The sequence below is a fragment of the Ranitomeya variabilis genome, chromosome 5 (assembly GCF_051348905.1).
Source record: "Ranitomeya variabilis isolate aRanVar5 chromosome 5, aRanVar5.hap1, whole genome shotgun sequence".
Classification (NCBI taxonomy): Eukaryota; Metazoa; Chordata; class Amphibia; order Anura; family Dendrobatidae; genus Ranitomeya; species Ranitomeya variabilis.
Window position 1 is genome coordinate 24129419 of NC_135236.1, and position 25843 is coordinate 24155261.

Genomic DNA, 25843 nt, shown 5'->3' on the forward strand with positions numbered 1-25843 from the left:
AAAAGCAGTGAGAAATTTGCCTGGATTCAATTCCTCATCCATGCAGCTTTACTTGTTTTCTGTTACATTTCAGGTCTTATATAAAAAAGTTGAAAAACTTTATGGATTCAATGATTCATCCACACACTGTTACACGGTTATTGTTGCATTTCGCTGGTATAATAAACTCTAAAAACAGCTTGACTGTAAGGTGGCTCTTGTTACATTTTGCTGGTATATTAAACTGTAAAAAAAATCTCCAAACATTTTTTATGGATTCAATAATTTATGAATATAGTTTAAAGTGCTTTGCATAAAGCAGTCGTGGGTTCAAATTTTTAAAAAACGCTTAGCCTGGTACAGTTCACCAAACTTTTTTTGGTGAAAAAATGTACTATTGTCATATATAATGTAGAATCTAATTTGTTTGAAATAAAATCCAAAATTGGAGCGATGCAATATTAACATTTTAATGAGGCCATCCATTGTTGCTTTCAAGGTTATATAATAATCCTGCTTGCAATTTTTGGAATTCTTTGCACTCTGCATAACTTTTAGGAGTGTACAACTGTGCTTTGCTCACAATATTTGAATGAGGTACAACAGTTGGTGCCTTCAAGATTCTGTGGATGACCCTTCATAAATTACACTGAAATGTCCATTTTTTTTACTAAAAAGGAAGAGTTCAGAAATCAAAATTTTGTGGAATAACCATGATTTGTAATCACATTTTTCACGTGTCTTGGCATGCTTTCCATCAGTCTTTCACACTGCTTCTGGCGCATGTAAGCAGTTTTTCTTTGTTTGATGGCTTTTGACTATCCCTCATCCTCTTGATTACGTTCTAGAGATTTTCAAAGGGGTTCAGGTCTGGAGATTGGGCTGCCCATGACAGGGTTTTGATGCAGTGGTCTCTTAATGTTTGTCAGAGCTGTATATAGGTCATTATACAGGAAATAATGTTTCTTAGCTTTTATTCATGTAAACTCCAATTTTTTGTCGATTTTGAATGTATTCATGTTAGTCCAAAGCTGTTGTTGGAGCAAAAGTGTGACATTGTTATACTCATCAGCAATCTGGAATTTAGAGATTATTCCAGGGGACTTCTCTATCCCATTCACCTTTCATTCAGCACTTTTTCCATCCATTTCAACATTTTCACTGCCCCCCAGTACTCATTGTAGGGTCTGCCAGAAAAATGCTTTGATTTCCCATTGACGTCCATTATACTCGTTTCTTAAAATGAGTATTCGAGCATTGAGAATTGCTTGGTTCTAGTAAAGAACATTCGAGCAATTTAGGACCAGCTCATCTCTAAGAATTTCTAAAATGGGGTCACTTATGGGGGTTTCTGCTGTTTTGACATGTTAGTCATTTTTAAAATATGACTGGTCATCCGCTATCTATTCGAGTCAAAATGACACCATAGAATTCAATTGGCAATCCTTCTCTTTCGAGCTCTGCCGTTAGCCCAAATAGTAGTTTTACTCCACATACTGGGTATTGCAGTGCAACAAATTGTATGTTACAATTTTTCCTATTACTCCTGTAAAAATGCAGTATTTGCATCTAAATGAACATTTTTATGTGAAAAATTAAAATGTTCATTTTTTCCGTCCACATTTCTTTAATTCATGTGAAGCACCTAAAAGGTTAATAAACTTCTTGAACGTGACTTTGAGCACTTTGAATAGTGTAGTTTTTTAAAACAGTGTCACTTTTGGGTACTTTCTTTTATATAAGCCCCTCAAAGTCAACTCAAACATGATGTGGTCCCTAAAAAACGGTTTTGTAAATCTTGTTGAAAAAATTATAAATTGCTGGTAAATTTTTAAACATTCGAACTTCCTAGCAAAAAAAATATTTAAAATATATGCTGATGTAAAATAGACATAGGAGAATTAATGTTTGCACATTATTTTGTACAACATTTCTAACTGGTTTAATGATATAAAAATTGAAATTTCGAAAATTGTGTATTGTTCAAAATTTGTGCCAAATTTATGATAATTTCACAAATAAGAAGAAAAAATGTTGGCCTATATTTACCAGTAACATAAGATACAATGTGTCACAAACAACAATCTCAGAATCTTTGTGATTCATTGAAGCATTCAAGAGTTATTGCCAAATAAAGTAAAACTGTTCAGAATTGTAAAATTTAGCCTGGCCCGAAAAGTTAAAGTAATCTTTGGGGTGAAAGGATTAAGTTTCTGTGATTTGTTCTAACGCTAGGCTTTTAATACAACAAACATAATACATTTATTTTTTGCAACATATGTATTTTACTCAAAACTTTCATACCATGGTTAATTTATAAATAGTATTCGTGCTCATATCTGTATAGCTCAAGCTACACCATGATTTTAAATGATGTCAAGATATAAAGCTACAGTATGGAACAAAACTTATTGCGTAATTATGTTTTCTATAAGTCTTGTACATTGATGAGAAATAGGGCAGCAATGTTTTAAACCATTGACTTTCATGCTCCGTAACTCACAATCCACTACAGCTTCAAAAGTGAGACTACTATGATTTCATAGACAATCATCTTGACTATCCCTTAAAAAATTTGACTTGCAACTATTTAGCATATGATTAGTTATGCAGATTCATGTGATATCACTGAATTGCTACTGTTTTGTTCCTGGTGGTGGAAAAAATATTTTTCTTTTTCTTCCTGTATACTACAAAAATCAACCTGTTCTCAAATTCCCTAATAGCTCAGTGTGCTACAAGGTTGATTCCCAAGCAAAAGGTTACTGGCTAGAATTAATGAGCAGCCATGAAGATCTTTTCTCAAAAAAAGGGAAACAGCATCATACAGCTCATCGGTAGCGGTTTTTTGGCTAAGAAAATTGCCAAACTACATTATGTGAGTCCCATGACACTTGGAAAAATAAAAAATGTCAGTCCATCTATTGAAAAGCAAATAGGTGGATGTCCACGAAAAATATTGAAGTCAACAATTCGGCTTACGGCAGGGTCTAACAGTTCTGGCGCAACAAACTCGGCAGTGGAGGTGGCTCATCTGCTTCATAATAGTGAGATCAGACATCCTTGCAATCACCGTGAGTCTCACATTACACAAGTCTGGAATGGTGGCTTGAAAAAAGGTGTAGAAGCCTCAACTTCAATATCATTATAAGAAGCATTGGCTCGAGTTTGCAAAAAAGTATTAAAAATGGATAGTAGAAAATTAGAAGCGGGTAATTTGGAGTGATGAGATAAAACTCAATAGACTAGGCTCCAAAGGGTAAAAATGAGTCTGAAAGAAACAAGTGAAAAAAGGTCTAATAATTCGAGAAATTGAAGGATTTGTCAAGTTCAGTTGAGGAAGCCTGATGATTTTAGGTTGTTTCACATCCAAAGGTCGTTGGGTACTTGATTAGGATTTATGCTGAGCTATATGTGAGTATCCTGCAAGACGAGTTGCTTTGTATAGTGTCCCAGCAAGAAATTGATGTGATGCATACGTCAAGATCGTCAATGAAGTTGAGGTGCTAGATTGATCCCCACACTCCCCAGAAGTCAGCCCAATAGAACACTTCTGGGCAGAATTGAAGAAAAAGCAGAATACATACTCAAGTGCGTTGACCAGCGTGCACCTACTTTACAAACAAGTAGAAGAGACCTGGGATCAGATTTCGGTCAGGACATATTTGAATTTGATTGAGAGCAGTCCATAAGGATTCAGGCAGTGTTGAAAGCCAAAGGCGGATTTACAAAATACTAACAAAATAATAGAAATTAAAATTACATTTTTAAGACAAAAACAGTAAAAATTCAGTGACATGACAAGAATCTGCATAACTAATCATATACTTAATAGTTGTAAGTCAAATTTATGTATGATTTAGCCAAGATTGTCTATAAAATGATGCACGTCTCATATCCGAAGCATTAGCGGATGGTGAGATATGGAGCGTGAAATTCAAAAGTTCAGAATATTGTTACCCTTTGCTCATCAGCATATTGAGGGTTTTCTAAGCTTTATGTCTTATGATAAAAAAATTGTTCTTTTTTAATACAGAATGTAACTTTTTTCCTTATCATGCAGGAGATCAACAAGACAGGTGTCTTAGAGTTCTATCTCTTAGGATTTCAAGTCAGCCAAGGATTAAGAATTTCACTCTTCTCCTTGTTCCTTGTGGTTTATTGCCTGATATTTTGTGGAAATCTCCTTATCATCACCCTGGTGTCCACCAGCAAGAACCTCAATACCCCAATGTACTTCTTTATTTCACAACTGTCCATCAGTGACATCTTGTTACCCACAGATATTGTCCCAAATATGCTCCATATCCTCCTGAATAATGGAGAGACGTTTACTTTTATTGGCTGTATCACTCAGTTGTATGTATTTTGTGCTTCAGAAGTTTTTGAATGTTTTCTGCTCGCTGTGATGTCTTATGACAGATATGTGGCCATTTGTAATCCCCTCCATTATACATATATTATGACAAATGGACATTGTGTCATATTGACCACCATGTGTTGGTTGTTTGCAATTTCTTTTGTTTTGATTTACATTGTAACAGCAGCAAGACTCAATTTTTGTGGGCCAAATATCATTGACCATTTTTTCTGTGACCTTGTTCCTTTACTAGAACTTGCCTGTTCAGACACCTTCTTTGTTAATTTGGAGGTTTATTTACTAAGTATTCCAATCATCATAATTCCAGCCACTATTATTGTTATATCTTATTCTTACATTGTTGTATCAGTCTTAAGAATCCCATCCAGTACCGGTAGACAGAAAGCCTTCTCCACCTGTAGCTCCCACCTCACTGTGGTCTCCATATTCTACGGGACTATATTCTGTGTCTATATTGTCCCATCCCAAGGCCGAACACTGACCATAAGCAAAATCCTATCACTGCTGTATACTGTGTTTACTCCTTTGGTCAACCCAATAATTTATAGTTTGAGAAATGAAGACATTAAAAAACCCATACAGAAAACATTTTATCAGCTTGCAATTTGGGAAATCATTCACAATATTCTACAGTGATAATTCACAAAAGGTGGGAAGGTCATATCTAATGCCACTGGCAGTCATTAGTCTTCATGATAAAGATCTTTTTTCCCCCTTTGTAGACTTAATGGCTAGGTGGTCTTCAAATTTGAAGATCAACCAATCTGTGTTGTCTCTCATCTTCCTGTGAGAGACAAATCACATTTGATAATTATTTTATAGGTGAGGTAATATATGGGGCAGATTTCATAGCTGTGATCTTATAAAGCAATATTAGTTAGAGAAATTGGATGATGGTTATCTGGCGCCCTGTGACTGTGTCGCCACAAAATGGTCACATATGTACTGTTTTATATTTGTATTGCAGATGGTGGGAGTTATGCTTTCTCTCCTGGGGACAACTGCACATACAATTTACCCCGCTCCCTTCCTCTGCCTGAAGCTTAGAGCTTTGCAAAGATACCCCAACTGGGAGAGGAGGTGCTTAGTTAGTCTTTGAGGAAACAGTGAGAAAAAATGGAGAATGTTCATGGAGGAGAGACATGTGCTCTCTTCAAGGACATTGCTGAGAAGGATCATCTCCAGGCTTCCAGAGTCGGGTGGTAAGCTGAGATGCTGTGTGGTTTTCATAACCAGCAGTGAAGTATTTTTCCCAGAGCTCCGTAGCAACAGAGAATCAGTGAGAGATTGTGCAAGGACATAGACATGCTTCACATAGGATTCACGCTGCGAGTTGCCGGTGAAGAAAACACCATGAGTACTTGGCTGTATTGGAAGTTTCAGACTTCAGGAAACCTTTGTCCCCGAATGGATTAGAGGATTAGAGCAGTAGGGTGTACTCACAGCAGAGAGAGATAATTCCTGTCAAACAGAGCAGACTGTATACCTGATGAGAGTTGTAATACATCCTCTGAAACTGCATCTGGACTTCAATAAATGGTAAAGTGACTTTCCTGGTCTCCTGCTTTATTACTTTGCACCATCTACTTCTCTCACTATCCCTGGGGGCCAGCCCTAGTTGGAGGGGGTTAAACACCTGAACTACCATCATCACCTACCCCTTAGGGATCATCTTCAGTGCTGGCCATCTTACAGCCAAGCACTCCAACTGGCATCACAAACTCTTCTTTCTAATTTTTGCTTTCCTTTTTATTTTTATTTTTAATCCCTATTTCACTGTCCCCAGAGCACAAGCACTGGACACGGCCACCATCCCCATGAACTCCAGAATCCAATGCTGCTCGGCGACCTGAGTACTCCGTTCTGGGTGAAACAGCTAGACCAAATTTGAAATGTGGAGGTGAGAAATGAAAAATGTGGTGCTGGAGAAGGATGTTATCAACACCACTGATGGCAAGAAGCATAAACAAATCAATTTTGGAAGAAATAAAGCCAAGACATGTCTCCCAAAACAAGAATCATCATGCCATGACTTGCCTACTTTTCAAATGAAGAGAGCAATCAATGATGAAGGACATCATGGTTGAAAGGAAAGAATGAACAAGGCAAAGAGGAAGACCAGTAACTCGATGGATTTATACAATCAAGATAATGGTGGAGAGGACCCTAGTGGACCTATCTAAGCTTGCAAAATATCTTCAGTAAAGAGTTTTAGATTGATTGCTACTAGTGTCTTCGAACAAGGAGAAAGAGCTGTCTCTGCAATATGAAGGTCTACTTTCACTTGGAAGCATGCTGGGTATGGTTGAGCGAAACGGGTCAGCCATTTTCAGAAGTCGCCGACTTTTGGCAAAGTCGGGTTTCATGAAACCCGACCCCTGTGTGGGGTCGGCCATGAGGTCGGCGATCTTCCGAATCTGGTATCGGAATTCCGATACCGAGTTCCGATATGTTTGCGATATCGAAAATCGGTATCGGAATCCACATTTAAGTGTAAAATAAAGAATTAAATAAAAAATATTGATATACTCACCTCTCGGACGCAGCCTGGACATCGCCGCTGGTAACCGGCATCTTCTGTTCCTAAGAATGGCGCTTGAAAGACCTTTCGATGATGTCACGGCTTGTGATTGGTCGCGGCCACCCACGTGACCGCTCAGCGACCAATCACAAGCCGTGACGTAATTCTCATGTCCTAAATTCCTAGAATGAGGAATTTAGGACCTGAGGGATGACGTCACGGCTTGTGATTGGTCGCTGAGCGGTCACGTGGGCCGCCGTGACCAGTCACAAGCCGTGACGTCATCGAAAGGTCTTTCAAGCGCCATTCTTAGGAACGGAAGATGCCGGTTACCAGCGGCGATGTCCAGGCTGCGTCGGAGAGGTGAGTATATCAATATTTTTTATTTTAATTCTTTATTTTACACTTAAATATGGATCCCAGGGCCTGAAGGAGAGTTTCCTCTCCTTCAGACCCTGGGAACCATAGTATCCCATTGCACTGCATTGGGTTTCGTGTTTCGGCCGACCCCGACTTTTTTATAGGATCGGCCGATTTCACTCGACCCGACTTTTGAGAAAGTCGGGTTTCGTGAAACCCGACCCGATCCTATAAAAATAAAAGTCGCTCAACCCTAATGCTGGGTATATATCTGATTATTGGCCTTTAAAGTTATGTATCATGTAAATGATACAGCATTGAGCCAAGAATTAATGAATTTCAGTAAAACCTGAGATTTGAATGGATGACATACAAGTAATAAGGGAACGTGGTTGAATGTTTCTAGCCAGTCGACCCTCAAACTTACTACTAATGTGGATCGCCCCCACACCGCCGCTGGGCCGAGGGGTACCCGGTACCGGGCCTCTGAGTCTCTGCTCTGGGGTTGTCACGGTGGCTAGACCCGGTCCGTGGCCCTGCCGGTCAGTGGGGGACGTCCGGTGCAGTGAGTGATGATAGTGGTGCAGTTGTGGGGTGCAGGTCGCGGTAAATAACGAGGACACCAGGTTGCAGTCTCTTTACCTCTTTACTGAAGATCTCTGGGTCCTCAGTCCGGAATCCAGATAACCAGGCTGCGCAAGTCCGGCCGGTCCAATGGCACCTCCAGTGTTCACTTTGCAGGTGGAAATCAGTGCCTTCCTTCTAGCGCTATGTGTTGTAGTCCTTCCCTGCTGTGCTTACGGAAAGTACCCCACAACTGTTGTGTCTGTTTCTTAAGTTCCCTCACAACTCGATTAGATGATGTTCTGCTAATCCTCCGTCCCTCCCGATGTTCTGGTTAGGACGGCACCCGTATGACGGGTAGGCTCGGAGCTCTTCCGGGACCCTAGAGTCGCCCCTCTCCACAAGTTGCCCCTCAAGACTGCATAGGTGATTTGATGTGAGACAGCCCGCCTGAGACTGACTGTCCTGCCGTAGGTTTGAAGTATTGCTTGAAGCTAGATGTCTATATACTTCCTCGGCGTTCCGGCCACCGGCTACACGCCTCAGTAGGATGTTGCCTCGATCTTACGGCACGACTCCTACTGGCATTCTCCTATTTGCTTCGATCTCGTTTCTCACTCAGCACAATATATCTCTCTTCTATTCCTTTCTTAGGGCACCGCCGCTATTCTGTGCAGGCACGGTCCCGTGACGTTCTTTCTTGTAGCCAGGTCTCCATCAGGGTCCCAAACCTGACAGAGGCCCTACCGAATCCTCTCCCGCAACACCCTCTGCCACAAGGTGTTGCCTGGTTCCTATCCAGTCAGCTTTCTCTTACTAACTTCCTGCCTGACCCCCAGTTTTACCAGTATGTGAGGAGTGGCCTAATGAATAGAACCCTTAGCTCCCCCTGGTGGCCCGGCTGTGAAATGTATTGGTGTCTGTGATACCTGGTCAGATGAACTCCTTCAGTGCCATCGGACGTACCATGGCTCCCCATAGCGGCGGGACCACGGTAAGGCAACGACCAGGACTCTGGGGCGCTGCAAATGCATAAACATATTGCTGCATCCAGCAATGACAACCCTGGTAGTAATATAAAATACAGTCGGCAGCCAGGACTTGTGTGGCCAATTTCCCAGGTTATTTCAACTCTGATGAGAGCGGTCCTCACTAGGGTTGAGCGAAACGGGTCGGCCATTTTCAGAAGTCGCCGACTTTTGGCAAAGTCGGGTTTCATGAAACCCGACCTGACCCCTGTGTGGGGTTGGCCATGAGGTCGGCGATCTTCCGAATCTGGTATCGGAATTCCGATACCGAGTTCCGATATGTTTGCGATATCGGAAATCGGTATCGGAATCCACATTTAAGTGTAAAATAAAGAATTAAAATAAAAAATATTGATATACTCACCTCTCCGACGCAGCCTGGACATCGCCGCTGGTAAACGGCATCTTCCGTTCCTAAGAATGGCGCTTGAAAGACCTTTCGATGACGTCATGGCTTGTGATTGGTCGCGGCCACCCACGTGACCGCTCAGCGACCAATCACAAGCTGTGACGTAGTTCTCATGTCCTAAATTCCTAGAATGAGGAATTTAGGACCTGAGGGATGACGTCACGGCTTGTGATTGGTCGCTGAGCGGTCACGTGGGCCGCCGCGACCAATCACAAGCCGTGACATCATCGAAAGGTCTTTCAAGCACCATTCTTAGGAATGGAAGATGCCGGTTACCAGCGGCGATGTCCAGGCTGCGTCGGAGAGGTGAGTATATCAATATTTTTTATTTTAATTCTTCATTTTACACTTAAATATGGATCCCAGGGCCTGAAGGAGAGTTTCCTCTCCTTCAGACCCTGGGAACCATAGTATCCCATTGCACTTCATTGGGTTTCGTGTTTCGGCCAACCCCTACCCCGACTTTTTTATAGGATCGGCCGATTTCACTCGACCCAACTTTTGAGAAAGTCGGGTTTCGTGAAACCCGACCCGATCCTATAAAAATAAATGTCGCTCAACCCTAGTCCTCACTGCTCATTCCTGTACACCACACAGCTTCACCTTGCACATAGCTTTCCAGTTTTTCATCTTTCCAGCTGTAAGACCTGACACACTCTCCAATTTATGTCTGTATTTCACCTAAAGTGATCGTGATGCCACTTTTATTTACGTCTGACGGTCTATGGCTGCATTTGTTCCACTAAGGGATGTCTGTGTATGTAGATATCTGTGTTTGCTTTTCCTTCCTATTCCTTGGACATGGGCTATAGTTGCAGTTACCTTGACCTGTTACCTCTGACATCCCACTCTAGAGACGATTTCTCTTTCTTTACAGCAACCTTGTTATATCGCCTCTGATATTGCACCTCTTACGAGGCTTTACCTCTGGTTTCCTGCTCATTGTAGGTTCTTGTTCACTTCTGCTCCTCGTCATCTGGCATTTGTGTATTTGCTTGACTGTATGTCGATTCTCTTTTAGCTTTGTGTCAGGAGCTTCTATCTGTTATTCTTGTAGTGCACTGAAAAGTCTCAGACTCTCCTATGTTTTTGTCCTCCCACCACCCCCTCTTTCTTTCCCTATCCTTCTTTCTCATCTCATTAAAATTGGAATTTTGATGGTTTTGAGTAACATGGAAATTCCACGACAGATGATTGATGTGCACCTCATATGTTCGCTTGCTGATAGATTAATATCAGTTGTCTATTGGTGTAACTATTTCTTTAACATATTTTTATTTCCTTTACATCGATTTATATGCGCTGTCTGTATTTCCTTCTTGTTAGACGGATGAAGGTCAGTATAGACTGAAAAGTCTCTAATTTTGTCTGGATACTTATACACAATAAAAGTTGTGTCTGTGTTTACAATAACAAACGAGTGCCAAGTTTTTTTTACACAGTTGCTGACGGATATGGATTCTACTTGTGCACCCCCTCAACCTGAAGTGCTGTGTTTGTCTTGATAATCAGGAAATACAGCTTATCCTGATAATCCTTCACAGGCTACTACTTAGGGAGGAACCCCACTAGATATCCTCCAAATACTTCTCAAATGCATCAAAAATATTTTACGTCTGTCAGATGCCACAGGCTAGCTCAGACAGACTTGCTATAAGCTACTCTGTCTATCAGATTCCATAGAAACCACAATTTTCACCCATTACCCCCTGTTCTGGGATCTGGTCTTACAACAAGGTCCACTGGATTGCTTTCATGCAGGGGTTGCTGACTGTAGGAGCGAACCAATGGCAAGAAGTGTCACCACACAGGATCAATGCCAATAATCACCCCAGGGACAAATTCACAATACAAATGGATAGTCAAAATTTAAGCCAAGGTCAGACAATGGGAGAAATCAGGAAAACAACACAAGAACAGGGACCATAGCTACAAGCCAGGCAAGCAAACTCATTGACTGGCACTCAAAGTTAGAGACCCAATGGTTCATATAGCAAGCAGCCTTGCACAGGGCTCTCAGAAAAGAGACAGTCAAGCCCCAGATACTTCTAAGATCCTGCGGAAATATTGGCCAATTTTCAGGACTGATCCTCATATCTGGATTCAGACTATTGAATTTCCATCTATTTCTTACCTTAGGGTTAAAAATCTATGAAATATATATACACACACAGTCATAAGGTTCATGTCTCTGATCACTGTACTGCATCATGAAGGGGCTCATATCTGCCTTCACAGTAGCAATTTGTTAATCCTTTAGATGGACACTCTTACACTATTTCTGATATCATGAAATGAAATCATACACTTTATGCAGTTAATAGCCTCTGTGTCTGTACTGTTACATACTTAGGCAGTTAACTGGTTCATGCAGCTTTACATGAACACCCGAGCCTTACACTATGGCTGGTCCAAATAACTAAAGCAATTGTTACCATCCACCTCTCATGTCTCCCCTTTTCCTCATAGTTTGTAAGCTTGCGAGCAGGGCCCTCATTCCTCCTGGTATCTATTTTGAACTGTGATTCCTGTTATGCTGTAATGTCTATTGTCTGTACAAGTCCCCTCTATAAGTTGTAAAGCGCTGCGGAATATGTTGGCGCTATATAAATAAAAAAAATTATTATTATTATTATTATGAAAACCTAAAGGCAGGGCCAGCATCAGCACATGGCACACACAAGCAAGTGCCAGGGCTCTGAGTAGGTGAGGGGGCCACTCGCCATCGGGGACACCTGCTCGCTATGGGGGCTTGATGTCTGTACTAGTGCCAACACCCTCTAGTGGGCCCCCCTGTCCTTTTGCTCAGGGGCCCGGTACTTTTAATACTTGCCTGTCCCTGTTCTACCACTGCGCGTCTCCTAACTGTGACGTTTCAGGTCAGAGGGCACTATGACGTCACATCTGTGCTCCGTCTACCTGAACAGTCACAGTGAAGAGAGGGAAGATGCTGAGGAGAGCCGTAGCTAGCAAGAAGAGGTGAGTATTTCATTTTTTTAATGTTTGGAGTAATGTTTGGGGCCCATCATACACTGGAGCATCATGTATGGGGTCCATCATATACTGGAACATTAAATGGGGCACATTATATATGGGGCATCTTATGGGATCCATTATATATAACATTATATAGGGCCCATTACATATGGAGCAATATACAGGGCCCATTCTGTATGGAACATTATATGGTGCCCATTATATATGGAGCAATATATGAGATACATTATTTTGTATGGAGCAATATATGGGGCTCATTATTCTGTATGGAGCAATAAATGGGGCTCCTTATACTGTATGGAATGCTACGTGGTACCTATAATACTATATGGAGCAATATATGGGGTTTATTATTCTGTATGGAGCAATATATGGGGTACATTATTCTGTATGGAGCAATAAATGGGGCTCCTTATACTGTATGGAATGCTACGTGGTACCTATAATACTATATGGAGCAATATATGGGGTTTATTATTCTGTATGGAGCAATATATGGGGCTCATTATTCTGTATGGAGCAATAAATGGGGCTCCTTATACTGTATGGAATGCTACGTGGTACCTATAATACTATATGGAGCAATATATGGGGTTTATTATTCTGTATGGAGCAATATATGGGGCTCATTATTCTGTATGGAGCAATAAATGGGGCTCCTTATACTGTATGAAATGCTACGTGGTACCTATAATACTATATGGAGCAATATATGGGGTTTATTAATCTGTATGGAGCAATATATGGGGTACATTATTCTGTATAGAGCAATGTATGGGGCTCATTATTCTGTACGGAGCAATATATGGGGCTCATTATTCTCTATGGAGACTATGTGGTCCCCATAATACTGTATGGAGCAATATATGGGGCTCCTTATACTGTATGGAACACTACGTGGTACCTATAATACTATATGGAGCAATATATGGGGCATGTTATTCTGTATGGAGACTATGCGGTGCCCATACTATAGGACTATACTGTCTTGTTTCTGAGCTATTGATATCACTCATGTAATGTAAGAAGTGGAATCTTTGACATTGTACTATGCCTATGTTTCTCTGCTGTATCTGTGCATTATGAATTGTGGTTTCTGTTAAAGGGGCCACTGAGACTCTTTAGCACAGGGCCCATAAAAACCTGGAGCCGGCCCTGCCTAAGGGTATCGGTTATTTTGCTGAATGTCCCTGTCTTAATATGTATGTGAGTAAAACGATTAAAGAATTCTGCATAGGGATTTAACGAGATGTCAGCTCAATAATTACTGAGATGGATTACCCCACCTCTAGGCCTATCAGATTCTCTCATAAGGAAACCTTCATGGCCCAAATCTTTTGAGGTATACAAAAATGAACTCTAGACACTAGGAAGGACAATCTGGATAGACAACTTCAGGAGGAAACAAGATGGATCTATAAGCTCTAATACAAGGTCCCAGAGGGTCATCATGTAGGTGCAATGATAAAGGTGGATGAATATTTACACATGTATACGATGGATCCAGAAAAAGGCTTTATACTCATGATCATTTGAAATGGTAATTGCACAATAAATGTATAAATGGCAATTAGTGTTGAACGATACCGTCCGATACTTGAAAGTATCGGTATCGGATAGTATCGGCCGATACCCGAAAAGTATCGGATATCGCCGATACCGATACCCAATACCAATACACGTGACCGCTCACGCGACCAATCACAAGCCGCGACATCATCTAAGGTCTTTCAAGCGCTCATTCTTAGGAACGGAAGCTGCCGGTTACATCGGTAAGGTCCAGGCTGCGTCGGAGAGGTGAGTATATCAATATTTTTTATTTTTATTCTTTATTTTACACATTAATATCGATCCCGATACCGATTCCCGATATCACAAAAGTATCGGATCTCGGTATCGGAATTCCGATACCGCAAATATCGGCCGATACCCGATACTTGCGGTATCAGAATGCTCAACACTAATGGCAATACATTTTATTATTTGTGGGGTGCATCATATGTTTGCATTGATGGAAGACAATAATTATTTTAACCCCTTAGTGACAGAGACCATTTTGACCTTAATGACCAGGCCTAATTTTACAATTCTGACCAGTGACACTTTATATGATCAAAACTCTGGAACCATTCATCATATCCCAGTATTTCTGAAATTGTTTTATTGTGATATATTGTAGTTTATGATAGTGGTAAAATTTATTCGATATGACTTGCCTTTATTTATTTAAAAAATTGAAATTTCGCAAAAATTTTGAAAATGTTGCAATTGTTAAACTTTTAATTTTTGCGCATATAAACCAGAGATATGTCACACAAAATAGTTAATAAGTAACATTTTCCACAACTTCTATTTATTTATTTATTTTATTTTAGGAAGCTATAAGGGGTAAAAATTGACCATCAATTTTCTCATTTTTACAACAAAATTTACAAAACCATTTTTTTTAGGGGCCACCTCACATGACAGAAAATACCCAAAAGTGACACCATTCTAAAAAAAATACACCCCTTAAGGTGCTCAAAACCACATTCAAGAAGTTTATTATTCTTTCAGGTTCTTCATGAGAACATTGAAGGAAAAATTAACATATAACTTTTTTTTTTACAAAAAATGTACTTTAGACCCAAACTTTTTTATTTTTACAAGGTTAACAAGAGAAAATGGACCACAAAATTTGTGGTGCAATTTCACCTGAGCACAAAGAACACCATATGTGAGGGAAAACCACTGTTGAGCCCACAACAGGGCTCGGAAGGGAAGGAGCGCCGTTTGGCTGGAATCAACAGCGGACAACATGTAACGTTTGGAGAGCCCCTGAAGTGCATACACAGTGGAAACCCCCACCAGTGACCCCATTTTGGAAACCACACCCCTCAAGAATTTTATCCAGGGGTACCGTGAGCACATTGAACACACAAATATCCCACAAATATTGATAAGATTAGGTTGCCTGTTGTGAATTTACCTTTTGGCTCCCTCTAGTGGCTACTAGTGATTTGACTCTGGGTATGTCATTCATCCCTTGTATGCTCACCTGGGTTGTTAGGTCAGGGGTGTTGCTATATAAGCTCCCTGGACCTTCAGTTCAATGCCTGGCAACGTTGATATCAGAGCTAATCTGTAGTGCTCTTGTCTACTGATCCTGGTTCCTGCTTGATTAAGCTAAGTCTGCTTTCTTGCTTTTTGCTATTTGTTTTTGTTTGCATTTTTGTCCAGCTTGTATATTATCTGTTTCCTGACCTTGCTGGAAGCTCTAGGGTGGCTGGTGTTCTCCCCCCGGGCCGTTAGACGGTTCGGGGGTTCTTGAATCTCCAGCGTGGATTTTGATAGGGTTTTTGTTGACCATATAAGTTTCTTACTACATTCTGCTATTAGTAAGTGGGCCTCTCTTTGCTAAAATCTAGTTCATCTCTGTGTTTGTCATTTCCTCTTACCTCACCGTTATTATTTGTGGGGGGCTACTATCCTACTTTTGGGGTCTATTCTCTGGAGGCAAGAGAGGTCTTTGTTTTCCTCTTCTAGGGGTAGTTAGTCCTCCGGCTGGCGCGAGACATCTAGCGACCAACGTAGGCATGTTCCCCGGCTACTGCTAGTGTTGGCGTTAGGAGTAGATATATGGTCAACCCAGTTACCACTGCCCTATGAGCTGGATTTTTGTACGTCGCAGACTTACTTGTTTCTCTGAGACCCTCGCCATTGGGGTCATAACAGTGTGCCAGGCCAGTATTAAATGTTAAATGCATTGCAGAAGCGGGATTATAAGAAAGAAAGTTCTGAGTTTTTTTTTCTCTTTCTCATTTTTTTTTCTTTTCCCCTTTACCTCTGAGTGGCTTGTGTTTGCTGCAGACATGAATGTCCAGAGCTTGATTACAAGTGTGGACCAGCTTGCTGCTCGTGTGCAGGGCATACAAGATTATGTTATCAGAAGTCCTATGTCAGAACCTAAGATACCGATTCCTGAACCGTTTTCCGGAGACCGATTTAAATTTAGAAATTTCAGGAATAATTGTAAATTGTTTTTGTCCCTGAAACCCTGTTCATCTGGAGACTCCGCTCAGCAAGTAAAAATTGTTATTTCTTTTTTACGGGGCGACCCTCAGGATTGGGCCTTCTCGCTGGCGCCAGGAGATCTGGCATTGGCTGACATTGATGCGTTTTTTCTGGCGCTCGGTTTGCTTTATGAGGAACCTAATCTTGAGATTCAGGCAGAAAAGGCCTTGCTGGCTATGTCTCAGGGCCAGGACGAGGCTGAAGTGTATTGCCAAAAATTTCGGAAATGGTCCGTGCTGACCCAGTGGAACGAGTGTGCATTGGCTGCTAATTTTAGAAATGGCCTTTCTGAAGCCATTAAGAATGTGATGGTGGGTTTTCCCATTCCCACAGGTCTGAATGATTCTATGGCCCTGGCTATTCAAATCGACCGGCGGTTGCGGGAGCGCAAAACCGCTAATTCCCTCATGGTGTTGTCTGAACAGACACCTGATTTAATGCAATGTGATAGAATCCTGACTAGAAATGAGCAGAAAATTCATAGACGCCAGAATGGCTTGTGTTACTACTGTGGTGATTCTACACATGTTATATCAGCATGCTCTAAACGTCTTACTAAGGTTGTTAGTCCGGTCGCCATTGGTAATTTGCAACCTAAATTTATTCTATCTGTAACTTTGATTTGCTCACTGTCATCGTATCCTGTCATGGCGTTTGTGGACTCGGGTGCTGCCCTGAGCCTTATGGATCTGTCATTTGCCAAGCGCTGCGGATTTGTTCTTGAGCCATTGGAAAATCCTATCCCTCTTAGGGGTATTGATTCTACGCCATTGGCAAAAAATAAACCGCAGTTTTGGACACAGATTACCATGTGCATGACTCCCGAACATCGGGAGGTAATACGTTTTCTTGTTCTGCATAAAATGCATGATTTGGTTGTTTTGGGTTTGCCATGGTTACAGACCCATAATCCAGTCTTGGACTGGAAGGCTATGTCAGTGTCAAGTTGGGGCTGCCATGGAATTCATGGAGATTCCCTGCCCTTGTCTATTGCTTCTTCTATGCCTTCAGAAGTTCCGGCGTATTTGTCTGATTATCAGGATGTCTTCAGCGAGTCTAAGTCCAGTGCACTGCCTCCTCATAGGGAATGTGACTGTGCAATAGATTTGATTCCTGGCAGTAAGTTTCCTAAGGGGAGACTGTTTAATCTGTCGGTACCTGAACATACTGCGATGCGTTCATATATCAAGGAGTCTCTTGAGAAGGGGCATATCCATCCTTCTTCTTCCCCTCTTGGTGCGGGATTCTTTTTTGTGGCCAAAAAGGACGGATCTTTGAGGCCTTGTATTGACTATCGGCTTTTAAATAAGATCACTGTCAAATTTCAGTATCCTTTGCCGCTGTTGTCAGATTTGTTTGCCCGGATTAAAGGTGCCAAGTGGTTCACCAAGATAGACCTTCGTGGTGCGTACAACCTTGTGCGCATTAGGCAGGGCGATGAATGGAAAACCGCATTCAATACGCCCGAAGGTCATTTTGAGTACTTGGTGATGCCATTCGGTCTCTCTAATGCACCTTCAGTTTTTCAGTCCTTCATGCATGACATTTTCCGGAAGTATCTGGATAAATTTTTGATTGTTTATCTGGATGATATTCTGTTTTTTTCTGATGATTGGGACTTGCATGTGGAGCAGGTCAGGATGGTTTTTGAGATTCTGCGTGAAAATTCTTTGTTTGTAAAAGGCTCAAAGTGTCTCTTTGGTGTACAGAAGGTTCCCTTTTTGGGGTTCATTTTTTCCCCTTCTGCTGTGGAGATGGATCCAGTCAAGGTCCGAGCTATTCATGATTGGACTCAACCCTCGTCAGTTAAGAGTCTTCAGAAGTTCTTGGGTTTTGCTAACTTCTACCGTCGTTTTATCGCAAATTTCTCTAGCGTTGTTAAACCGCTGACGGATATGACCAAGAAAGGCTCTGATGTAGCTAACTGGGCTCCTGCTGCCGTGGAGGCTTTCCAGGAGTTAAAACGCCGGTTTACTTCGGCGCCTGTTTTGTGCCAGCCTGACATCTCACTTCCTTTTCAGGTTGAGGTGGATGCTTCGGAGATTGGGGCAGGGGCCGTTTTGTCACAGAGAGGCCCTGGTTGCTCTACTATGAGACCTTGTGCCTTTTTCTCTAGGAAGTTTTCGCCGGCAGAGCGAAATTATGATGTGGGCAATCGTGAGTTGTTGGCTATGAAGTGGGCATTTGAGGAGTGGCGTCATTGGCTCGAGGGTGCTAAGCATCGTGTAGTGGTCTTGACTGATCACAAAAATCTGATGTACCTCGAGTCTGCTAAACGCCTGAATCCTAGACAGGCCCGCTGGTCATTGTTTTTCTCCCGTTTTGACTTTGTGGTCTCGTATTTGCCAGGGTCTAAGAATGTGAAGGCCGACGCTCTGTCTAGGAGCTTTGTGCCTGATGCTCCTGGAGTCGCTGAACCTGTGGGTATTCTTAAGGAAGGAGTTATCGTGTCTGCTATTTCTCCAGATCTGCGACGTGTGTTGCAGAGATTTCAGGCTGGTAGGCCTGACTCTTGTCCACCTGACAGATTGTTTGTGCCTGCTAGATGGACCAGCAGAGTCATTTCCGAGGTTCATTCCTCGGTGTTGGCAGGGGACCCGGGAATTTTTGGCACCAGAGATCTGGTGGCCAGGTCCTTTTGGTGGCCTTCCTTGTCAAGGGATGTGCGGTCATTTGTACAGTCCTGTGGTACTTGTGCTCGAGCTAAGCCTTGCTGCTCTCGTGCCAGCGGGTTGCTCTTGCCCTTGCCTGTCCCGAAGAGACCTTGGACACACATCTCTATGGATTTCATTTCTGATCTTCCGGTGTCTCAGGGCATGTCTGTCATCTGGGTGATATGTGATCGTTTCTCCAAGATGGTCCATTTGGTTCCTTTGCCTAAGCTGCCCTCTTCTTCTGATCTGGTTCCTGTGTTCTTCCAGAATGTGGTTCGTTTGCACGGCATTCCTGAGAATATTGTGTCGGACAGAGGATCCCAGTTTGTTTCCAGGTTCTGGCGATCCTTTTGTAGTAGGATGGGCATTGAGTTGTCGTTTTCATCCGCTTTCCATCCCCAGACTAACGGACAAACGGAGCGAACTAATCAGACTCTGGAGGCTTATTTGAGGTGTTTTGTCTCTTCTGATCAGGATGATTGGGTGACCTTCTTGCCATTGGCTGAATTTGCCCTTAATAATCGGGCTAGTTCCGCCACCTTGGTTTCGCCATTTTTCTGCAACTCTGGTTTCCATCCTCGTTTTTCCTCGGGACATGTGGAGCCTTCTGACTGTCCTGGGGTGGATTCCGTGGTGGATAGGTTGCAGCGGATCTGGGGGCATGTGGTGGACAACTTGAAGTTGTCACAGGAGAAGGCTCAGCGTTTTGCCAACCGCCGCCGCGGTGTGGGTCCCCGACTTCGCGTTGGGGATTTGGTATGGCTGTCTTCTCGATTTGTTCCTATGAAGGTCTCCTCTCCCAAATTTAAGCCTCGCTTCATTGGTCCTTACAAGATATTGGAAATCATTAATCCTGTATCCTTTCGCCTGGATCTTCCGGTGTCGTTTGCCATCCACAACGTATTTCATAGGTCCTTGTTGCGGCGGTACGTTGTGCCTGTGGTTCCTTCTGCTGAGCCTCCTGCTCCGGTGTTGGTTGAGGGCGAGTTGGAGTACGTGGTGGAGAAGATCTTAGATTCTCGTCTCTCCAGGCGGAGGCTTCAGTACCTGGTCAAGTGGAAGGGCTATGGTCAGGAGGATAATTCCTGGGTGGTCGCCTCTGATGTGCATGCGGCCGATTTAGTTTGTGCCTTTCACGCCGCTCATCCTGATCGCCCTGGTGGTCTTGGTGAGGGTTCGGTGACCCCTCACTAAGGGGGGGGGTTACTGTTGTGAATTTACCTTTTGGCTCCCTCTAGTGGCTACTAGTGATTTGACTCTGGGTATGTCATTCATCCCTTGTATGCTCACCTGGGTCGTTAGGTCAGGGGTGTTGCTATATTAGCTCCCTGGACCTTCAGTTCAATGCCTGGCAACATTGATATCAGAGCTAATCTGTAGTGCTCTTGTCTACTGATCCTGGTTCCTGCTTGATTAAGCTAAGTCTGCTTTCTTGCTTTTTGCTATTTGTTTTTGTTTGCATTTTTGTCCAGCTTGTATATTATCTGTTTCCTGACCTTGCTGGAAGCTCTAGGGTGGCTGGTGTTCTCCCCCCGGGCCGTTAGACGGTTCGGGGGTTCTTGAATCTCCAGCGTGGATTTTGATAGGGTTTTTGTTGACCATATAAGTTTCTTACTACATTCTGCTATTAGTAAGTGGGCCTCTCTTTGCTAAAATCTAGTTCATCTCTGTGTTTGTCATTTCCTCTTACCTCACCGTTATTATTTGTGGGGGGCTACTATCCTACTTTTGGGGTCTATTCTCTGGAGGCAAGAGAGGTCTTTGTTTTCCTCTTCTAGGGGTAGTTAGTCCTCCGGCTGGCGCGAGACATCTAGCGACCAACGTAGGCATGTTCCCCGGCTACTGCTAGTGTTGGCGTTAGGAGTAGATATATGGTCAACCCAGTTACCACTGCCCTATGAGCTGGATTTTTGTACGTCGCAGACTTACTTGTTTCTCTGAGACCCTCACCATTGGGGTCATAACAGTTGCCATATTGAATATGTCGTCATTAGTTGAGCGCAAGTGCTTGCTACTTCTGTTTGCATTGGGTGCTCGGGTATGCACCAAATATCGTGGGTGCTCGAGTCACATGCTCAAGTCCCTGTCCCACATGTTTCATGGCTGTTAGACACCCCATAAAAACATGCAGGGTTCTACATACCCGAACACCCTATGCAAACTCGAGTAGCGAGCACTTGCGCTCAACACTAGCCATCATATAGTCATCATTTATTTTAGAAGGAATATAAACCTGCTCACCCGTGATGCATAAGCTGAGTTTCGGGAGCACGGACCCGCTGTGTCCAGGCGTGTAGAACCCAAAAGAAAAAAATGTCCAGCTTCACCGAATCCGTGAAAAAAAAGTTTTCTTTATTCACAAACTTATAGGAAAACTTTTTTCACAGATTGGGTGAAGCTGGACATTTTTTCTTTTGGACCATTTGTCTTACCTTTGAAAAAAAAAACAAATTCTCCCTCCAACCCTAACACAACCATAACCCCAACCCTTACTGCAAAGAATGGAAAAAATGCAAAACATTTTATTTTATCATTTTTATCTAACTAAGAGGGTGACAAAATTTTATGTACTATGTTTCTTTATTTTGATCACTGTGATAGGGTATATTACAGTAATCAAAATGAAATAGTAGGAAAAATTCTCTACTGTAGCTGGGTACCGGCCAGGAGATTTTAACAGACATTTTTTCCAGAAAGATGGGGGACTGAGTAGAAGAGCTCAGTAATGGCGGAGGTATTGAGGAGGCTCGGGGGACCCCATTTTTCTATTCTCTGATATATTGGATCACATCACAGGAGAAAGAAATTCATTTTAAATCTGACTTTTTTGGGGGGATCGCCGCTGTTCGGTGAATATCAGCAATCACGTGAAAGAGACTGTAAATGTGGTCCTGATCATGTTCTCCAGGGTCTCAGCATTTAATAAATTCCATTATTTATTTATATGTGTGATGCCCGGGAGACCGAGGTACCCAGCACCAGATCAATGAGGTCCGTCTCTTGAGGGGGATGTCACTAGTGGCTTGACCCGGTGCTGTGGCCTCAGGCGATGCACAATGTAAGGGATATCATGAAGGAACAGACACTTACTTGATCAGCAGCAGGTCCTCTCAGCTGTGATGACCCCAATCCTGGATCGATGGCTATTGTCCAAATGAAAGACTGAGGCGCTGAAACATTTAACCAGTTTACTTCAACAAAGAGGGATTTGCCACCAATACTGTCACCGGAGTCTGTATAAGAACTCTGAATTACTTTGACCCTGTCAGGATTTCCACCTCTTATTATGCGCAGTTTCTGTATGGCCCTGCTGCTGTTTGTGAACTGGCTGCCGGCCCAATCTGTCTCTTCTGTACTCTGGTTCGACGGACAACCCGAGTCCTTTTTTGTCGGCTTACCCCCTCTGGGAGCACCGCTGAACTCTGTGTCTGTTGCTGCGTCTTACCCTGGTGAAGCTGATATCACCTCACTTTCTTCCGGTTGCTGTATTATATATAATGAATATAGCCACAGATCCGGTATCCGTCTCTGCGCCTATTCTGGGTAGAGGTTATTGCTACCCGGTTCTCACAATGTCCTTTTTCTCTATTTCTCTTTTCCTACTATGGGTATTACGGGCCTAAAATCCGTCATAGGGCTGTTAGGAGTTCAGTTATACGACCTCTCACTTTCAGCTCCTCAACCCAACTGCCAGTCCTTTTCTCAGACCAGAATAGATCAAGGGGAGTCTCTGGAGCTCCCCCTTCTGGTCAGAGATGGTAGTGCAGTCTTGCTATTTTAATATTTGTATTTGGTGTCAATAACTATTTTTGTGGCAAATACCCCTAGGGGCGCCACAATTACATCATATATATTATATGATGATATACAGGAACTTGTCGCCTGTTGGTTATAATAAATTGGCTCTATCCCTTTAAATGGTAGTTATACAAGATGGCTTCTATCCCTTTAAGTGAATGTTTTCCTAAGTAGATGCTTCTCTGTTTAAATGATTACTAAGTGAGCACTCTCTCTTTAATTGATTGTTATATCCATTTAAATGATAGTGCCCACTTAATACAAATATCACTTTAAATGGTGGTTATACTAAGTGGATGCCATCTACCTCAGGCCTTCTTCACACATCTTTTTTATGTCTGCATATGATCTATTTTTTAAGGACTGCAAATTCGGACATACGCATATCCATTGAATTTAATGGTGGTGCCCACATGTCAAGTTTTTCACAAGCACCATTTGTCCATGTGAAAAACCCATGCTCCTTATTTTAACCATGAATGAAACGTGTGCTGCACCCATGCAGCCATAAAACAGCTGACATCAACCCCACAACTATTACCTCATTTGCGACTACACTGGGGCAGGTTGGAAAAGCGAAGGCTAAGAGCCAGAATTGGGGCATCTAACAGATGCTCTATTTCTGAGATGGCTGAGGGCTGATGTTCTTAGTCTGGGAGGGGGCCAATATCTATGATAATTAATATCAGTCTGCTGCTGTCTGCATAGCCATTACTGGTCATGTAAATTAAGCAGATTCCCGTGCCATTTTTTAAATTTAATTATATAAGCAGTAGTTGAGAATAATGATCAGGATGATGACAATAACAAACGATTTATGAATTTCCAAAGGTAAATGAATCCCTAAATTAAAAGGGAATCTGTAACTCATCTGAGCTTTTTGAGTTCTTAACATGGGCATACAGGTTGTATACAGCTGAAGTAAGTCATACCTGTATACCTCCTTGATGATCACTGGAACCAGAAGTTATGGTGACTCTCCAGTCATTGCGCACAATAAAATTGAGGACAGTGCCCATAGAAGGGCAGAACATTGATGAGGAGAGACAGCAGGGTGCAAGATTTCATTTTGCGCACATGACATCAAAGGGAACTGAAGAGAAGGGGAGGAGAAATCTTGAATGATGAAGACGGGAGACAGTCTTATCTTCCAGACAGCCTACACCCCATAGCCTGGAAAACCAAAGCTATAAGGCTGTGTGCACATGTAGCAGATTTTTTGCATTTTTTTCGCGGTTTTTCGCTATAAAAACGCTATTAAACCGTGAAAAAAACGCTAACATTAAGCATCCTATGTAACAGAATGCAATCTGCATTTTTTGTGCACATGCTGCATTTTTTTCCTGAGCGGAATCGCAATCCAGAAAAAAACGCAGCAGGTTCATTAAAATTGCGGAATCGCGGCGATTCTGCACACATAGGAGTGCATTGATCTGCTTACTTCCTGCACGGGGCTGTGCACACCATGCGGGAAGAAGCATCATATGCGGTTGGTACCCAGGGTGGAGGAGAGGAGACTCTCCTCCACGGACTGGGCACCATGTATTTGGTAAAAAAAAAAAAAGAATTAAAATAAAAAATAGCGATATACTCACCTTCTGGCGGCCCGACCTCCTCAGCGGCTTCTGTGGTGTGTGTGAAGGACCTGCGATGATGTCGCGGTCACATGACCCGCGGTCACGTGACCACTACGTCAATGGTCGAAGGTCCTGAACACACAGCATTAGGAACGGAAGCCGCGGAGGTGAGTATAACTTTTTTTTTTTTTTTTTAACATTCTACCTTTTACTATAGATATAAACAAAATACCAGGCAACCACATAATGCTTTGAACACTGCGTATAGTTACGCCATAGGAAGTAAAGTTACCCTACTCCATATAGACATGGAAAATCGGAGGAAACAGGCGTGTTTAGGGTTAAAAAATGGTAAACTTTATTACAAAAACATGTCAGAATATATTACACATTAGTAAAACTAAAATAGGATGATGTGCTAGATCAACAGCGCCACCTATGCCCCCAAAAATACATAGTACATAGTTCAAAGATTAAAAAGGGAAGTCTGCTCCAAATATAGTCTATTTAATGTCAGGACCAAGTGGTCTAAATGTGCACATATGCGGCAAGAGCAACAAGGGCAACACTTACCAAAAGTAAATGGGGGAGGTGGCCCTAGATCGCATCCAAGAGCGCCCCAACGCACGTTTCGCTATTTAGTATGCCAGCTTTATCAAGGGGATAGCTCAATATCCCTGCAAGGACCTTTTTATCCCATTGGTGATAGCAGTGGGGCCGGTCACATGTTGTGAACCGGCCAATAGCTCCAGCGCAAACGGCGCATGCGCACTGTGAGCCGCAGGTCCTGCACCGGCCATCGGCGTCAGGCACAGCTGCGCATGCGCAGGAATGTCGATTCACCGCGCAACTGCAGAAAGCCTAATGACGCCGAGGCAGGAGAGGGAGCCGCCGCATCAACAGCGCGCACGCGCACGGCTGGATAGGATTAACCCACACAGCTCCCCACAACACGTTACCATCGATACAGGGTATGTATACACAAACACAAAAGGCATTCATCATTCTTATTTTGTTAGTAGTCAGAAGAAGATTCTCTTTTCTGGATGGAAGTGAAGGTGCCCTTGTATCAGGCGCATGTATGGGAGACTTGGAGATCCAGCTGGAAACACATGGAGATATATCTGGGATAGAATGATCGATGCCAGAGTTCATAAAAACTAAAAAATAATAATAAGAAGAAAAAGCATAAATATTGAAAACATGAGCAACAATACTAGGATCCGATTGTATGATCCAGGGGGTGCACAATGATGGAAACAGAGAATGGGGAATCTAATGAGCCCCAGAGTATAGTCATATATTATAGAAAGGACGAGAAACTCAATGCCTCATTAAGTCCGTTAGGGACCATAGTCTTGAGGCGAACTATCCAGTTCGCCTCACGTTGGGCTAAGAGTTTTTTATAATTTCCACCCTTCACCCCAAGGTGCAGACTTTCGATCCCCCTGACCCGAAGAGACCCCGCGTCACAATTGTGAAAAGTCCTAAAGTGACGCGAGATAGTCTTTAGCTCAGAGGG

The 25843-nt window shown here is 42.6% G+C and overlaps 2 protein-coding genes across 2 annotated transcripts in view; one reads left to right on the forward strand and one right to left on the reverse strand.

Moving 5' to 3' along the window:
• The first annotated feature begins 4036 nt into the window (after positions 1-4036).
• LOC143774729 (olfactory receptor 1496-like) lies at positions 4037-4996 on the forward strand. The gene has a single exon (XM_077262494.1). The coding sequence runs from the start codon at positions 4037-4039 to the stop codon at positions 4994-4996; it is 960 nt and encodes a 319-aa protein (XP_077118609.1).
• A 106-nt stretch (positions 4997-5102) lies between these two features.
• Positions 5103-25843, reverse strand: part of LOC143774730 (olfactory receptor 6B9-like) — a 49190-nt gene continuing 28449 nt past the window's right edge. The window contains exon 7 of the mRNA XM_077262495.1: positions 5103-5144. Coding sequence (XP_077118610.1) covers positions 5103-5144 — 42 coding nt within the window. The remainder of the gene's footprint in view (positions 5145-25843) is intronic.

Coding starts and splice junctions, on each gene's coding strand:
- LOC143774729 (XM_077262494.1), top strand. CDS start 4,037: ATGCAGGAGATCAACAAGACAGGTGTCTTAGAGTTCTATCTCTTAGGA.